At 42.5% G+C, this 19,425-nt stretch overlaps 1 protein-coding gene across 3 annotated transcripts in view; it reads right to left on the bottom strand.

The window, feature by feature from the left end:
* Window positions 1–19,425, bottom strand: part of LOC311132248 (Kv channel-interacting protein 4-like) — a gene marked incomplete at both ends in the record, with an annotated part of 300,291 nt that overhangs the window by 74,107 nt on the left and 206,759 nt on the right. The window contains one exon of one of the 3 annotated variants that reach the window (XM_084165479.1): window positions 18,045–18,144. The exons of the other annotated variants lie outside the window; for them this stretch is intronic. Within the exon in view, the coding sequence (XP_084021605.1) occupies window positions 18,045–18,144 (100 nt within the window). Of the gene's footprint in view, window positions 1–18,044; window positions 18,145–19,425 lie in introns of those variants that run through there. 3 annotated transcript variants of the gene reach the window in all.

Consider the following 19,425-nt stretch of genomic DNA (forward strand, 5'->3'; position numbering starts at 1 on the left):
CATGGGTTCTCCCTTAAGAAATAATACGATACACACACACAAGCAATGGACCCTGGCAGTCCAGACAAGATACTATACCGATGTCTGCTTTCAAATGATGAAACCAGCTTGCCATCGGGCTACCATGATGACAATGTCGTAAAAGAATAGTAAAGGGCTGTGAGTGGTGCTGCCATGGTGATTAGTGAATCACTGCCGAGTAAAAACTAAGTGAAAAGTCTCTCTCTGGTAACAACTTTCAATCATCAGAGTCACAACAACAGTACAGCACACATTGTCACTTGTTGCTATGACGAAGCAAGTGGTCTGCAATTGGAATGCCATTGTAGGTTTTAGCCTAATTGATGAAGTGACAACTTATCTTGGCTGCACCCCTCACATGGTTTCTTTATTTGTATTATTAGAATACATTTAATAATAAAGTTGGTTGAGCTCAGGATTGATGGTTTGTTCAACAAACTAATAGTGAGCTGTAACATTTGCACTACTAACGTCATTTTGACGCAAGACACTCTCTATAATATACTCTGTCCCTACTATTCCATCAAAAATACACTATATATACACAAGTATGTGGACACCCATTGAAATGAGTGGATTCAGCTATTTCAGCCACACCCATTGCTGACAGGTGTATAAAATCGAGCACACAGCCATGCAATCTCCACAGAAAAACATTGACAGTAGAACGGCCTTACTGAAGAGCTCAGTGACCGTCATAGGATGCCACCTTTACAACAAGTCAGTTCATCAAATTCCTGCCCTGCTAGAGCTGCCCCGGTCAACTGTAAGTGTAGTTATTGTGAAGTGGAAACATCTAGGAGCAACAATGGCTCAACCGCGAAGTGGTAGGCCACACAAGCTCACAGAATGGGACCGCTGAGTGCTGAAGCGCCTAGCACATAAAAATTGTCTGTCCTCGGTTGCAACACTCACTACCGAGTTCCAAACTGCCTCTGGAAGCAACGTCATCACAATAACTGATCATCGGGAGCTTCATGAAATGGGTTTCCATGGCCGAGCAGCCTAAGATCTGGGGCAGTTTTTCATGGTTCGGGCTAGGCCCTTTAGTTCCAGTGAAGGGAAATCTTAACGCTACAGCATACAATTACATTCTAGATGATTCTGTGCTTCAACTTTGTGGCAACAGCTTGGGGAAGACCCTTTCCTGTTTCAGCATGACAATGCACCCGTGCACAAAGCGAGGTCCATACAGAAATGGTTTGTCGAGATCGGTGTGGAAGAACTAGACAGGCCTGCACAGAGCCCTGACCTCAACCCCATCAAACACCTTTGGGATGAATTGGAACGCCGACTGCGAGCCAGGCCTGATCGCCCAACATCAGTGCCCGACCTCACTAACGCTCTTGTGGCTGAATGGAAGCATGTCCCCGCATCAATGTTCCAACATCTAGTGGAAAGCCATCCCAGAAGAGTGGAGACTGTTATAGCAGCAAAGGGGGAACCAACTCCATATTAATGCCCATGATTTTGGAATGAGATGTTGAAAGAGCAGGTGTCCACATACTTTTGGTCATGTAGTGTACCGTTGAAATAAATCTGGATCAAAACCGAGATAACCCACGTGCTTCCACAGCTGTGCCACTGAGTTGTTTTGACCGTTTGTAACCCCTGGATACGATCAGGCATCATTAAACTTTCCGGCTGATGGAAGCCACACCTTCCATGGGGGGGGGTGATCTCTAGATTACCATATTAGGGGGCTTGTCTCATCAGCTGTCACACCGCTGTACTCTGGTGGCACGCTGCTGTCAGTCACTGTCTCCCTTTCCGAAGGGGAGGTGGGTAAACTCTTAGGAGCCGTTTGCGTCCGGCTGTGTCGTGTGTCTATTTTTAAACCCAGTCAGGCAGTGGGAGAGTAGCACAGTCGGAGGAACCGCACCGTTGGGCTTGTTTTATTAAACAGCCGTATTGATATTTTGGTTACAAAGGTTAGGGACTATCAGAAATCCTTCTGGAAAAGTGGAAATATTATAATCGTCATTGTATTGCTTGTCCTCTTTTTAAGCCTCTGACTGAATATAATGTAAGTTACTAAAGCACTGTTTACATTAGTATGCACATGTTAAGACACCTTTTTTTCAGTGCAGGTCTGTATTCGTAAATGAGTAGGAGAGGCGCCAAAGGCTCGAAAGACAACATTGACTCCAAGTCAAGCATCTAAAGCTTCACTGAGGTGTTTCGTTTACACGTCCTTGAAAGCTCGCCGGACTAACAACAATCCAATGGGCGATCGTTACACTTGCTTGGATTCACAAAGTTTGACCAAACGGACTGTTGGGATCAATGTCTCGTCCTCCCATGTGTACACTGAGCTGTGTAACAATACAATTGCACCTACAGTGTGTTCCCTTGATCATCTCTCCATCGCTGAGTCAGTGAATGAAACCTCTTCGTCAAGGTCGATCTTTCATCTCCTCTGCCTTTCCCATGCCGCTTGTGGACCACTGGGTTGAAGCTAGAGGTCTTCACGGGTCCAAAAAGTTGGACCCGAACCCAACGGACCAGAGGACAATCAGACCCGAACACGAAAGGACGTGAGGGCAACTATACGTAGACCCGACCCGTACCCTAACAGGTCTGGTCTTGGGTATATCTGGTCTATGGACTACATCACATCCCAGACTACCTGAGCTTTTGACTGCTGAAGTGCATAAGTTAAGACAACATAGTAAAATGGAATGATGCTAGACCAAGTGACTCACACTCAGATCCTTATATACAGTGAGGGAAAAAAGTATTTGATCCCCTGCTGATTTTGTACGTTTGCCCACTGACAAAGACATGATCAGTCTATAATCTTAATGGTAGGTTTATTTGAACAGTGAGAGACAGAATAACAACAAAAAAATCCAGAAAAACGCATGCCAAAATTTTTATACATTGATTTGTATTTTATTGAGGGAAATAAGTATTTGACCCCTCTGCAAAACATGACTTAGTACTTGGAGCAAAACCCTTGTTGGCAATCACAGAGGTCAGACGTTTCTTGTAGTTGGCCACGAGGTTTGCACACATTTCAGGAGGGATTTTGTCCCACTCCTCTTTGCAGATCTTCTCCAAGTCATTAAGGTTTCGAGGCTGATGTTTGGCAAATCGAACCTTCAGCTCTCTCCACAGATTTTCTATGGGATTAAGGTCTGGAGACTGGCTACGCCAATCCAGGACCTTAATGTGCTTCTTCTTGAGCCACTCCTTTGTTGCCTTGGCCGTGTGTTTTTGGTCATTGTCATGCTGGAATACCCATCCACGACCCATTTTCAATGCCCTGGCTGAGGGAAGGAGGTTCTCACCCAAGATTTTACGGTACATGGCCCCGTCCATCGTCCTGTCCCCTTAGCAGAAAAACACCCCCAAAGCATAATGTTTCCACCTCCATGTTTGACGGTGGGGATGGTGTTCTTGGGGTCATAGGCAGCATTCCTCCTCCTCCAAACACGGCGAGTTGAGTTGATGCCAAAGAGCTCCATTTTGGTCTCATCTGACCACAACACTTTCAGCCAGTTCTCCTCTGAATCATTCAGATGTTCATTGGCAAACTTCAGACGGGCCTGTATATGTGCTTTCTTGATCAGGGGACCTTGCGGGCGCTGCAGGATTTCAGTCCTTCACGGCGTAGTGTGTTACCAATTGTTTTCTTGGTGACTATGGTCCCAGCTGCCTTGAGATCATTGACAAGATCCTCCCGTGTAGTTCTGGGCTGATTCCTCACCGTTCTCGGCTGATTCCTCACCGTTCTCATGATCATTGCAACTCCACGAGGTGAGATCTTGCATGGAGACCCAGGCCGAGGGAGATTGACAGTTCTTGTGTGTTTCTTTCATTTGCGAATAATCGCACCAACTGTTGTCACCTTCTCACCAAGCTGCTTGGCGATGGTCTTGTAGCCCATTCCAGCCTTGTGTAAGTCTACAATCTTGTCCCTGACATCCTTGGAGAGCTCTTTGGTCTTGGCCATGGTGGAGAGTTTGGAATCTGATTGATTGATTGCTTCTGTGGACAGGTGTCTTTATACAGGTAACAAGCTGAGATTAGGAGCACTCCCTTTAAGAGTGTGCTCCTAATCTCAGCTCGTTACCTGTATAAAAGACACCTGGGAGCCAGAAATCTTTCTGATTGATAGGGGGTCAAATACGTATTTCCCTCATTAAAATTCAAATCAATTTATAACATTTTTTACATGTGTTTTTCAGTTTTATTTGTTGTTATTCTGTCTCTCACTGTTCAAATAAACCTACCATTAAAATTATAGACTGATAATTTCTTTGTCAGTGGGCAAACGTACAAAATCAGCAGGGGATCAAATACTTTTTTCCCTCACTGTATGCCATTTAGCACACGCTTTTATCCAAAGCAATTTACAGTCATGCGTGCAAATCCTTGAAGGCCTCAGTATGTGCAACTGAAAGACCCATGAATCAAATCCACCTAGCTAGATCCTTTCAACTTAAGGAAGCAATCTCCACACAGTTATCTGTACACATGTGCAAGGTCCAAATTGCTGAATCAATCTAAAAGGTTTTCCTAACACTAATATGCTTTTAAGCCATTATCGAGAAATATACAGTGGGGAAAAAAAGTATTTAGTCAGCCACCAATTGTGCAAGTTCTCCCACTTAAAAAGATGAGAGAGGCCTGTAATTTTCATCATAGGTACACGTCAACTATGACAGACAAATTGAGGAAAAAAATCCAGAAAATCACATTGTAGGATTTATAATGAATTTATTTGCAAATTATGGTGGAAAATAAGTATTTGGTCACCTACAAACAAGCAATATTTCTGGCTCTCACAGACCTGTAACTTCTTCTTTAAGAGGCTCCTCTGTCCTCCACTCGTTACCTGTATTAATGGCACCTGTTTGAACTTGTTATCAGTATAAAAGACACCTGTCCACAACCTCAAACAGTCACACTCCAAACTCCACTATGGCCAAGACCAAAGAGCTGTCAAAGGACACCAGAATCAAAATTGTAGACCTGCACCAGGCTGGGAAGACTGAATCTGCAATAGGCAAGCAGCTTGGTTTGAAGAAATCAACTGTGGGAGCAATTATTAGGAAATGGAAGACATACAAGACCACTGATAATCTCCCTCGATCTGGGGTTCCACGCAAGATCTCACCCCGTGGGGTCAAAATGATCACAAGAACGGTGAGCAAAAATCCCAGAACCACACGGGGGGACCTAGTGAATGACCTGCAGAGAGCTGGGACCAAAGTAACAAAGCCTACCATCAGTAACACACTACGCCGCCAGGGACTCAAATCCTGCAGTGCCAGATGTATCCCCCTGCTTAAGCCAGTCCATGTCCAGGCCCGTCTGAAGTTTGCTAGAGTGCATTTGGATGATCCAGAAGAGGATTGGGAGAATGTCATATGGTCAGATGAAACCAAAATAGAACTTTTTGGTAAAAACTCAACTCGTCGTGTTTGGAGGACAAAGAATGCTGAGTTGCATCCAAAGAACACCATACCTACTGTGAAGCATGGGGGTGGAAACATCATGCTTTGGGGCTGTTTTTCTGCAAAGGGACCAGGACGACTGATCCGTGTAAAGGAAAGAATGAATGGGGCCATGTATCGTGAGATTTTGAGTGAAAACCTCCTTCCATCAGCAAGGGCATTGAAGATGAAACGTGGCTGGGTCTTTCAGCATGAAAATGATCCCAAACACACCGCCCGGGCAACGAAGGAGTGGCTTCGTAAGAAGCATTTCAAGGTCCTGGAGTGGCCTAGCCAGTCTCCAGATCTCAACCCCATAGAAAATCTTTGGAGGGAGTTGAAAGTCTGTGTTGCCCAGCGACAGCCCCAAAACATCACTGCTCTAGAGGAGATCTGCATGGAGGAATGGGCCAAAATACCAGCAACAGTGTGTGAAAACCTTGTGAAGACTTACAGAAAACGTTTGACCCGTGTCATTGCCAACAAAGGGTATATAACAAAGTATTGAGAAACTTTCGTTATTGACCAAATACTTATTTTCCACCATAATTTGCAAATAAATTCATTAAAAATCCTACAATGTGATTTTCTGGATTTTTTTTTCTCATTTTGTCTGTCATAGTTGACGTGTACCTATGATGAAAATTGCAGGCCTCTCTCATCTTTTTAAGTGGGAGAACTTGCACAATTGGTGGCTGACTAAATACTTTTTTCCCCACTGTATATCAATTCTTAGTTGGAATGCTACCAACCAGGCATCTAGTTAAGCAATACCCTGGCCTATTAGCTACATTTATACACACATTTGAATTCATTACAACAGTTAAGCCATGCTCATTCTTTAAAATCATTTTAATTGTGCATTTTGCTTGTAAAAGAGCTGTAACTATTACATGCTCATGACACCCCATCCATCAATGTTTTCCTTGTATAGTAAATCAGTAAAGTAGAGTTGGGGATTTTATGTTAAGTCGTTGCCATCTAAGACAGATTCCCAAAAGAGAGCATTATGTATTCCATAATTACAATCAGGAAGTGGTGAACAAAAGGCCATACCCTAGCGCAGCCATTTTGTCAGTCTCTATATTAATATCTCAATGTGCTATACTGCTCATTAAATGTAGATATCGGGTCAACGTGACCTTAACTTCAGCAATGTTATTTAGAAGCTCATAGTGCATCAGTAACTTTTAGCTAAAAACACTTCTCCAGGAGGAGACTTACCACTAGCATGGATTCCGCTTATTGGAGAGTACTTATACCCTTCAATTTGAAAAAAAACGGGAATGGCCTTGCACAATTTGCTACCGCTCTGCAATACTGCAGTGAGTGCTGCTTGACCAAATTTGTCAATCTAAAAGTGAATCACACCTTTTCTCCAGAGGAACACAAGGGATTATCTGGGAGAAAGTGGCTTCAGCGAGACTTTCCCATCCCATATGTAAGGAGGGCTGTGATAGTCGACATGGTTGTTTGGAGACAGGCTGTTGAGGGAACACAAGAAGGAGCCAACACGTCGCCTTACAGACCGACGCAGACAAATGTTTTTTTTTTGTTTTTTTTTACCTTTACCTCTTTTTCTCCCCAATTTTGTGATATCCAATTGGTCGTTACAGTCTTATCCCATCGCTGCAACTCCCCTACGGACTCTGGAGAGGCGAAGGTCGAGAGCCATGTGTCCTCCGAAACACGACCCTGCCAGGCCGCACTGCTTCTTGACACACTGCTCGCTTAACCCGGAAGCTAGCCGCACCAATGTGTCGGCGGAAACACAGTCCAGCTCCGACGCAGACATTTAAACCGAAAATATAGTGTTTTTATAGAACCAAAAGAAACTGGCATATGTTTTTGAACCAACATTTATGTTGGGTCTATATAGCTTGCTGCTCATTTTATACAATCAATAGCCTTTTTGCCTATGCTTAAGTATTTTCCTCGCTATTCAACAGCTTTGCAGTCTGGACAGATTGTTAGAGCATGCAAATAAACAGAGGGGGGTGATGCCAGCAGGCCTCAGATCCTGAATACTAGATTCACACACACAAACAAAACAAACATGGCCGCCTGTTTAAATCTCCAATGGGCCCAGGTTCAAGCATTGTTCTCCACGAGGAAGCCTAAAAACTATGTTTGCATCTTTTTTGTATTAATTTCAACGTGACTAGAGACAAGCAAATGGTATAACAGCATATCACTGGCATGATATTAGCGGTTTTGTGGAAATCCCACGTTCTTGAGGAAAGTTGATTTCAGGGCACAATGAGATTGATTATGTTTGGTCTGTAGCCGTCTGCCTCCCATTTGAGTAATTTAGTTAGTCTACACACAGATAGACGTTACTTTTCACATCCAATCAAATTCATTTAAAAACTGACAATTATTGAAATAATACATCTTCAAATATAAGGAACTGGAAAACAAAAGTACTCAAAAGCCCGAAATTAGGTAGGAATCAACATGGTAGAGATAAACACACAGCAAACAGAGGACATAGAAGACACAGTATGTGGGTATGTGCGGGTGTATATGTGGGGGGAGTGTGGTTGTGATGGAAGATGGGGTGTGTGTTTTTGTGATTGGAAAAGTGTGGTGAGTTAAGCGAGTGAAAAAGGAAAATGGTTGCAAATACCAGAGCACATGTGTGTCTGCGAGCAGGAGTTGTGACAGAGTTTAAAATTTTGTGCAGATATGGGATATACATTTTAAAATAAATTACAAATAGTCTATTTATTTATTGTCTATCATGACGGAATGGTCCCAAACCCTTTACCCTAGACACCCACCTGAGCGACCCACACAGTAAGGAGAAATCCTTATCTGTTTTATAGGCCTACTTCAGGTAGCGTATACGCTGCCAAGACAGAAAGATAAGCAGCACTGTCCCCTCAAGAGTCTGAGCCTGCCTGGCAGGGTTGGTCCAACAAAGCCAAAGCCCCCGGGTCGGTGAGCATAATATACAAGGAATTTCTCAAAGCTACTAATGAGAACCTTGACGACCTTGTACCTAGACGCTGGGAATTCCAGTGGAGACCCCCACCCAGGTAGTGGCAGTGCTGGCAACACTAGATGCAGTAACCCATGGGGAGGGGGTCACACTCGGACAATCAGAGAGGGGGCAAATTATTGTGGCCCTGCCGGCACAAAATAATCCAAAGGTCTGACTGCTCAGAGACTGCTCAGTGTGTGTGTTTCAGTGGAAAGCGGTGTATCTGAGCTCCATCAGCTAGGACAAATTCTTGCTCAATTTTGCATGCCTTCTCAAACATCTACAACTGTATATGCATTCACACATAAAGTCCTCTCTTGAGTTGGGCTCGGGGATGGAACAACTGTTGAACATCTGAGCTTGTGGTAGTTTGTGGGAGAAGGGTAGGGAGAGTGTGTGTATGTATCCCACATCTGTTGCGAAGGGGTAATGATGTTAGGGACAGTATAGGATGAATCACAATAATTGTTTCACTAAATAATAATTGCTTGCCAAAAAATGTAATTTTTGTAATGACAGTCCTGTTTATAGGTAACAATCCTTCGTATGAAGTGCCTACATTATTAGGCATATTATTAGTTAATTGTGGATATAAATAAAGATATGCAAAATTGTATAATACATATTTTTTAAATAACAGTATACAATACAATCAAGGTGAGGGGGTTGGAAATGCTTTTGGCTGTTATACTTCTCCCATGGGCAAAGAAACTCAAAAGAGGTGATGATATGAATTAACAATCATTTTTGATCCATTTAAATTTACATTTTAGTCATTTAGCAGACGCTCTTATCCAGAGCGACTTACAGTTAGTGAGTCCGAATGTGCAAATTGTCCAAACAGATCCGCAAGGTAGATGGATTATTTTAAATATGTTATTGGACCATAAACAGATTTGGCTCATTAATCTATACCAGTGTTTTCCAACCAGGGGTACTAGGACCCCTGGGAGTACTTGGCCTATCCACAGGGGGTACTTGAGAAGACTCATGAGGGGGTACTTCAGGGGTACTCCTGGCAGAGCAAAATATACTTGGTGGTACAGTAACCGACAAAGGTTGGGAACCACTGATCTATAAGGTCCAAATAATGATGATCCACGCTTCTTTGATAATATATATATATATATATATATATATATATATATATATATATATATATATATATATATATATATATATATATATAATTTATCAAGCCTACAAGCAATACAAGACTATTATTATAGTGGGAGATTATAATATGGTTTTAAATACCTCAATGGATCATAAAGGAAATCTAATCGCCCTAATGCACAAATATCATGAATATTGGAAATAGTGTATATATGGAGGCTTAAATATCCTGACCTAGTGAGATATACAGTTGAAGTCGGAAGTTTACATACACTTAGGTTGGAGTCATTAAAACTCGTTTTTCAACCACTCCACACATTTCTTGTTAACAAACTATAGTTTTGGCAAGTCAGTTAGTACATCTACTTTGTGCATGACACAAGTAATTTTTCCAACACTTGTTTACAGACAGATTATTTCACTTAATTCACTGTATCACAATTCCAGTGGGTCAGAAGTTTACATACACTAAGTTGACTGTGCCTTTAAACAACGTGGAAAATTCCAGAAAATGATGTCATGGCTTTAGAAGCTTCTGATAGGCTAATTGACACCATTTGAGTCAATTGGAGGTGTACCTGTGGATGTATTTCAAGGCCTATCTTCAAACTCAGTGCCTCTTTTCATGGGTAAATGAAAAGAAATCAGCCAAGACCTCAGAAAAAAAATTGTAGACCTCCACAAGTCTGGTTCATCCTTGGGAGCAATTTCCAAACGCCTGAAGGTACCACGTTCATCTGTACAAACAATAGTACGAAAGTATAAACACCATGGGACCACGCAACCGTCATACCGCTCAGGAAGGAGACGTGTTCTGTCTCCTAGAGATGAACGTACTTTGGTGCGAAAAGCGCAAATCAATCCCAGAACAACAGCAAAGGACCTTGTGAAGATGCTGGAGGATACCGATACAAAAGTATCAATATCCACAGTAAAACGAGTCCTATATCGACATAACCTGAAAGGCCACTCAGCAAGGAAGAAACCACTGCTCCAAAACCATAAAAAAGCCAGACTACGGTTTGCAACTGCACATGGGGACAAAGATCATACTTTTTGGAGAAATGTCCTCTGGTCTGATGAAACAAAAATAGAACTGTTTGGCCATAATGACCATCATTATGTTTGGAGGAAAAAGGGGGTTGCTTGCAAGCCGAACAACACCATCCCAACCGTGAAGCATGGGGGTGGCAGCATCATGCTGTGGGGGTGCTTTGCTGCAGGAGGGACTGGTGCACTTCACAAAATAGATGGCATAATGAGGAAGCAAAAGTATGTGGATATATTGAAGCAACATCTCAAGACATCAGTCAGGAAGTTAAAGCTTGGTCGCAAATGGGTCTTCCAAATGGACAATGACCCCAAGCATACTTCAAAAGTTGTGGCAAAATGGCTTAAGGACAACAAAGTCAAGGTATTGGAGTGGCCATCACAAAGCCCTGACCTCAATCCTATAGAAAATGTATGGGCAGAAATGAAAAAGCGTGTGCGAGCAAGGAGGCCTACAAACCTGACTCAGTTACACCAGCTCTGTCAGGAGGAATGGGCAAAAATTCACCACACTTATTGTGGGAAGCTTGTAGAAGGCTACCCGAAACTTTTGACCCAAGTTAAACAATTTAAAGGCAATGCTACCAAATACTGTGTGTGTATGTAAACTTCTGACCCACTGGGAATGTGATGAAAGAAATAAAAGCTGAAATAAATATTTCTCTCTACTATTATTCTGACATTTCACATTCTTAAAATAAAGTGGTGATCATAACTGACCTAAGACAGGGAATTTTTACTAGGATTAAATGTCAGGAATTGTGAAAAACTGAGTTTAAATGTAATTGGCTAAGGTGTATGTAAACTTCCGACTTCAACTGTAGATAGCAATAAAAACTTCACCATAGAGGCACAGAATAAGAAAAGAACTGGAGGAACTTATTCAAGAAAGATCAAGTGTAATATATTATAGAAAATAAAGCAAACTGGGTGGAATATGGGGAAAAATACACCATCTTCAACATAGAAATGCAAAAAATAATTTACTGAAACTTGTTACAAATGACGGAGTCACACATGATTCACAACATTTATATTTTGAAAGAGGAAGCAAAGTACACTACATGAACAAAAGTATGTGGAAACCTGCTCGTCGAACATCTCATTCCAAAATCATGGGCATTCATATGGAGTTGGTCCCACCTTTTCTGCTAAAACAGCCTCCATGTCAAGTTCTTCCACACCGATCTTGACAAGCCCTTTCTGTATGGACCTCACTTTGTGCACGGGGGCATTGTCATGCTGAAACAGGAAAGGGCCTTCCCCAAACTGTTGCCACAAAGTTGGAAGCACAGAATCGTCTAGAATGTCATTGTAGGCCTGTCCCGAACCATGAAAAACAGCCCCAGATCATTATTCCTCCTCCACCATACTTTACAGTTGGCAATATGCATTCGGGCAGGTAGTATTCTCCTGGCATCTGCCAAACCCAGATTTGTCTGTCTGACTGCCAGATGGTGAAGCGTGATTCATCACTCCAGAAAACTAATTTCCACTGCTCCAGAGTCCAATGGCGGTGAGATTTACACCACTCCAGCCGATGCTTGGCATTGCACATGGTGATCTTAGGCTTGTGTGCGTCTGCTCGGCCATGCAAACCCATTTCATGAAGCTCCCGACAAACAGTTATTGTGCTGACGTTGCTTCCAGAGGCAGAAATTTGACGAACTGATTTATTGGAAAGGTCACATCCTATGACGGTGCCAAGTTGAAAGTCACTAAACTCTTCAGTAAGGCCATTCTACTGCCAATGTTTTTCTATGAAGATTGTTTGGCTGTGTGCTCGATTTTGTACACCTGTCAGCAATGGGCGTTGCTGGAAAAGCCGAATCCACTAATTTGAAGTGGTGTCCACATACCTTTGTATATACAGTGCATTCGGAAAGTATTCAGACCCTTTGACTTTTTCCACATGTTATTAAGTTACAGCTTTATTCTGAAATGGATTAAAGTAATTGTTTTCCTCATCAATCTACACACAATACCCCATAACGACAAAGTGAAAACAAGTTTTTAGAAATATATAAATGAAAAATAAATACCTTATTTACATAAGTATTCAGACCCTTTGCTGTGAGAATTGAAATTGAGCTCAGGTGCATCCTGTTTTCGTTGATCATCCTTGAGATGTGTATTCAATAAATATAAATTATATAATATAAATTCAATTGATTGGGCATGATTTGGAAAGGCACACACCTGTCTATATAAGGTCCCACAGTTGACAGTGCATGTCAGAGCAAAAACCAAGCCATGAGGTCTGGTGAAAGGTAGCAAAACATTTCTACAGCATTGAAGGTCCCCAAGAACATAGTGGCCTCCATCATTCTTAAATGGAAGAAGTTTGGAACCACCAAGGCTCTTCCTAGAGCTGGCCGCTCGGCCAAACTGAGCAATCGGGGGAGAAGGGCCTTGGTCAGGGAGGTGACCAAGAACCCGATGGTCACTTTGACAGAGCTCCAGAGTTCCACTGTGGAGATGGGATAACCTTCCAGAAGGACAACCATCTCTGCAGCACTCCACCAATCAGGCCTTTATGGTAGAGTGGCCAGACAGAAGCTACTCCTCAGTAAAAGGCACATGACAGCCCGCTTGGAGTTTGCCAAAAGGCACCTAAAGGACTCAAGATTCTCTGGTCTGATGAAACCAAGATTGAACTCTTTGACCTGAGTGCCAAGCGTCACGTCTAGAGGAAACCTGGCACCATCCCTACAGTGAAGTATGGTGATGGCAGCATCATGCTGTGGGGATGATTTTCAGCGGCAGGGAGACTAGTCAGGATCGAGGGAAAGATGAATGGAGCAAAGTACAGAGAGATCTTTGATGAAAACCTGCTCCAGAGCGCTCAGGACCACAGATTGGGGCGAAGGTTCACCTTCCAACAGGAAGCACACAGCCAAGACAACGCAGGAGTGGCTTCAGGAGAAGTCTCTGAATGTCCTTGAGTGGCCCAGCCAGAGCCTGGACTTGAACCTGAGTATCGCAGTGCTAGCTGTGCCACTAGAGATCCTGGTTCGAATCTAGGCTCTGTCGTAGCCGGCCGCGACCGGGAGACCCATGGGGCGGCGCACAATTGGCCCAGCGTCGTCCAGGGTAGGGGAGGGAATGGCCGGCAGGGATGTAGCTCAGTTGGTAGAGCATGGCGTTTGCAACGCCAGGGTTAGGGTTGTGGGTTCGATTCCCATGGGGGGCCAGTATAAAAAATGTATGCACTCACTAACTGTAAGTCGCTCTGGATAAGAGCGTCTGCTAAATGACTAAAATGTAAATGTAAAATGTAATATCTCTGGAGAGACCTGAAAATAGCTGTGCAGCGATGCTCCCCATCCAACCTGACAGAGCTTGAGAGGATCTGCAGAGAAGAATGGGAGAAACTCCCCAAATACAGGGATGCCACGCTTGTAGCGTCATACCCAAGAAGATTTGAGGCTGTAATCCTAAATACTGAGTAAATACTTATGTAAATGTGATATTTATGTTTTTTATTTTTTATACATTTGCATACATTTCTAAAAACCTGTTTTTGCTTTGTCATTATGGGGTATTGTCTGTAGATTGATGAGGGGGGGAAAAACTATTTAATCAATTTTAGAATAAGGCTGTAATGTAACAAAATGTGGAAAAGTCAAGGGGCCTGAATACTTTACAGATGCACTGTAAAGTGTACTTTAAGCATATGTTTTCGTTTCAGTTTCCTCCATCTCCGCTAACCGAAGTTAATTGTAAGGATTTTTTTTCTATAAATTAACAGCTGTACAGAAAGACTCATGTGAAGGCCAAATTACAGAGGAGGAACTTCTTGATGCAATTAAAGCCTTTAAGTCAGGGAAAACTCCAGGGCTGGATGGCATACCAGTTGAGGTATATCAAACCTTTTTTGATGTACTCAGAGGACCGTTATTAGCATGTTTTAACCACTCCTATAAAAATTGTTGATTATCAAATTCTCAACAAGAAGGTCGGATTTCACTATTACTGAGCAGACATTTCCATATATTTTTGTTAGCTGCATGTACATACAGTGGGGAAAAAAAGTATTTAGTCAGCCACCAATTGTGCAAGTTCTCCCACTTAAAAAGATGAGAGAGGCCTGTAATTTTCATCATAGGTACACGTCAACTATGACAGACAAAATGAGAAAAAAATTCCAGAAAATCACATTGTACGATTTTTAATGAATTTATTTGCAAATTATGGTGGAAAATAAGTATTTGGTCACGTACAAACAAGCAAGATTTCTGGCTCTCACAGACCTGTAACTTCTTCTTTAAGAGGCTCCTCTGTCCTCCACTCGTTACCTGTATTAATGGCACCTGTTTGAACTTGTTATCAGTATAAAAGACACCTGTCCACAACCTCAAACAGTCACACTCCAAACTCCACTATGGCCAAGACCAAAGAGCTGTCAAAGGACACCAGAAAAAAATTTGTAGACCTGCACCAGGCTGGGAAGACTGAATCTGCAATAGGTAAGCAGCTTGGTTTGAAGAAATCAACTGTGGGAGCAATTATTAGGAAATGGAAGACATACAAGACCACTGATAATCTCCCTCGATCTGGGGCTCCACGCAAGGGCGGCAGGTAGCTTAGTGGTGAAGAGCGTTGTGCCAGTAACCGAAAGGTCGCTGGTTCTAATCCCCGAGCCGACTAGGTGAAAAATCTGTCGATGTGCCCTTGAGCAAGGCACTTAACCCTAATTGCTCCTGTAAGTCGCTCTGGATAAGAGCGTCTGCTAAATGACCAATTATTATTATTATTATTATTATTATCTCACCCCGTGGGGTCAAAATGATCACAAGAACGGTGAGCAAAAATTCCAGAACCACACCTAGTGAATGACCTGCAGAGAGCTGGGACCAAAGTAACAAAGCCTACCATCAGTAACACACTACGCCGCCAGGGACTCAAATCCTGCAGTGCCAGACGTGTCCCCCTGCTTAAGCCAGTACATGTCCAGGCCCGTCTGAAGTTTGCTAGAGTGCATTTGGATGATCCAGAAGAGGATTGGGAGAATGTCATATGGTCAGATGAAACAAAAATATAACTTTTTGGTAAAAACTCAACTCGTCGTGTTTGGAGGACAAAGAATGCTGAGTTGCATCCAAAGAACACCATACCTACTGTGAAGCATGGGGGTGGAAACATCATGCTTTGGGGCTGTTTTTCTGCAAAGGGACCAGGACGACTGATCCGTGTAAAGGAAAGAATGAATGGGGCCATGTATCATGAGATTTTGAGTGAAAACCTCCTTCCATCAGCAAGGGCATTGAAGATGAAACGTGGCTGGGTCTTTCAGCATGACAATGATCCGAAACACACCGCCCGGGCAACGAAGGAGTAGCTTCGTAAGAAGCATTTCAAGGTCTTGGAGTGGCCTAGCCAGTCTCCAGATCTCAACCCCATAGAAAATCTTTGGAGGGAGTTGAAAGTCCGTGTTGCCCAGCGACAGCCCCAAAACATCACTGCTCTAGAGGAGATCTGCATGGAGGAATGGGCCAAAATACCAGCAACAGTGTGTGAAAACCTTGTGAAGACTTACAGAAAACGTTTGACCTGTGTCATTGCTAACAAAGGGTATATAACAAAGTATTGAGAAACTTTTGTTATTGACCAAATACTTATTTTCCACCATAATTTGCAAATAAATTCATTAAAAATCCTACAATGTGATTTTCTGGATTTTTTTTCCTCATTTTGTCTGTCATAGTTGACGTGTACCTATGATGAAAATTACAGGCCTCTCTCATCTTTTTAAGTGGGAGAACTTGCACAATTGGTGGCTGACTAAATACTTTTTTTCCCCACTGTAACTCCACCAGTCCTATTTATGATATCATTTACAAAGATTAGGGGGAAATAATAAAGGAAAATCAATATATATATATATATATATACAGTACCAGTCAAAAGTTTGGACACACCTACTCATTCAAGGGATTTTCTTTATTTTTACTATTTTCTACATTGTAGAATAATAGTGAAGACATCAACACGATGAAATAACACCTATGGAATCATGTAGTAACCAAAAAAGTGTTAAACAAATCAAAATTATATTTTATATTTGAGATTATTCATATAGCCACCCTTTGCCTTGATGACAGCTTTGCACACTCTTTGCAAGTCTTTGGCCTGAATGCCAAGCGTCACATCTGGAGGAAACCTGCCACCATCCCTACTGTGAAGCATGGTGGTGGCAGCATCATCTTGTGGGGATGTTTTTTTCCCATCCAACCTGACAGAGCTTGAGAGGATCTGCAGACAACAATGGGGGAAACTCCCCAAATACAGGTGTGCCAAGCTTGTAGCGTCATACCCAAGAAGACTCGAGGCTGTAACCGTTGCCAAAGGTGCTTCAACAAAGTACTGAGTAAAGGGTCTGAATACTTATGTAAATGTAATATTTCAAAAAAAATGTTTTTACTTTGTCGTTATGGGGTATCGTGTGTAGATTGATGAAGATTTTTTGTGGAAAAAGTAAAGGGGTCTGAATACTTTCCGAATGCACTGTATATATGGGGGATGGAAAAGGAAATGGTGCAGACAATTATATTGACAGAAGCCACAATCTATTTGCACCCCCTAAAAAAAATACAAAAAATAATAATAATAATTTCAAACGCAATCAAGCTTTTCCTCAAGATGGCATCACTAACACGGGCCCTCAATGACAACAGAGACAACAACATGTTAATGTCTAAAACAAAAGCAATAAAAGGCAAATAACCATATTTCTACCCCTGAATGATACATGACTTGTTGTAAATGTTGAACCAATTGTTGAAGTACAGAATGCAACGTGTCCCACACTACACACAATCAATTGGTTTGACTCTCTCCTGACTATCACCATCTTGGTTTACCTGTCCTTGCATTTTACGACTGTCTATTTCTCACCCTCTCACAGATTGTCTACTAATGACAAAGTCTTAGTATAACACTTACAGAGAACATGGTCATAACAAGTGAAAGAGCAAAGATAGCACAGTCATGACCAAAGGCATCACAATATTATTTTGTACAATATTATATTGATTCTATGACTCGAAGTATCGATAAAAAAAACTTTAACGCTATAGAATCGCAATACATATAGAATCGCAATAAAAATCATATCGGCACCTGAGTATCGCAATATCGTATTGTAAGGTCCCTGGTAATTCCCAGCCCTAATGAAAGTACATGTACTTTGCTATGATAAAAACACAATTCTAGTCTCTTTGCAACAGCAGCTATATTCAACTTCAACCAAGACATTCATAAAGAGCCACCAACCAACAATTAAGTAAACTGTGTAATATGGAAAAAATTGCATATGAAGTTACATTCAAGCTCGGAGGAACTGACAACCTGTCGTTCAGAAAAGTCCTCTAAACTACTTCAGTGCTCTGACGAAACTCAAAGACCCAGCCTAGCTTATATCTTACCGTCGTAACCCGTCTCTAAAAGTCCAAACTGCTCCATAACCTTGACAAAGAAAATCACCACCACCAGAACGGCAATCATCTCCAGCCCCTCAAGGTTCATGGTGATCGAATCAGTTAATCATGGGCTGCCCATGACCACTGTCACAATCACAGAGCTCACTGCCCGTCTACAGGACATTTAACTTCACTTAGAGAGCCAGCATCTCAGGCTTGACGAGACACCGGCAAAAAGAGAAGGGGGAGAGAGAGAGAGAGAGAGAGAGAGAGAAGGGGAGGGAGAGGATCTGAGAGAGAGAGAGAGAGAGAGAGAGAGAGAGAGAGAGAGAGAGAGAGAGAGAGAGAGAGGGGGGGGGAGGGAGAGATCAGAGAGAGAGAGAGAGAGAGAGAGAGAGAGAGAGAGAGAGAAAGGGGAGGGAGAGGATCTGAGAGAGAGAGAGAGGGAGAGGGGAGGGAGAGGATCTGAGAGAGAGAGAGAGAGAGAGAGAGAGAGAGAGAGAGAGAGAGAGAGAGAGAGAGAGAGAGAGAGAGAGAGAGAGAGAGAGAGAGAGAGAGAGAGAGAGAGAGAGAGAGAGAGAGAGAGAGAGAGAGAGAGAGAAAGGGGAGGGAGAGGATCTGAGAGAGATGGGACGTGAAGAGAGAGTGTAGGGGAGTAAGGAGAAAGAGTGATGGGAGGAACACAATCAACCAAGAAAAATAAACAGAAGACAGTAAGAGGAAGAAAAGGGGGTCGTTTGACAGAGAGAAAAGAGGAAATGGAGCGGCACAAAGAGAGGGAGAGAGACAGCCACCAGTGTTGCCAGGTGCCATGGGGATTACCAAGCCCCTTGCTATCTTCCCCCCACAGTGGGACACACCAATGCTGCAGAAAGGACAACCGATCACATCCCAGCATAGGAGGGTCACATAGGATCACCCTCCCAACTCCCCAAACCCCATGTTCCCCCCTCGATGATCCCCAGGGTATCCCATGAGCCCATGTACCAGGGAAAGTCCCAAGGCTGCTCTCTGGGAATACTTTATGTAACAATACAGTACATTCCATATTGCCCCGGTACAAACAGAAGGAAGTGCTCTGAATAACCTGTTGCTATGGTGACAGTAAACATGTATGGATCAAGAGATATTTGAGCAGCTGTGTACGGTTACCAAATAATATGGTATACTAATGGGTAAAGAAGTGTTCTGAGGTGAACCACTATCCACTTGAGCCTTTTCTGCACTAATCTACTTTAAAAAGCATCCCAAGATAAAATAAATCTCATATTTTATCTTATTAAAGGGCATTTCCTTCCAAAATGCATAACCAGGTAACAGTGTAACATTGAAAACATCATAGCATAGTAGGCTACATGAGAAGCAAATCAATAAAGACACATTGACG

Source organism: Coregonus lavaretus (genome assembly GCF_964263955.1).
Source record: "Coregonus lavaretus genome assembly, chromosome: 7".
Lineage (NCBI taxonomy): Eukaryota > Metazoa > Chordata > Actinopteri > Salmoniformes > Salmonidae > Coregonus > Coregonus lavaretus.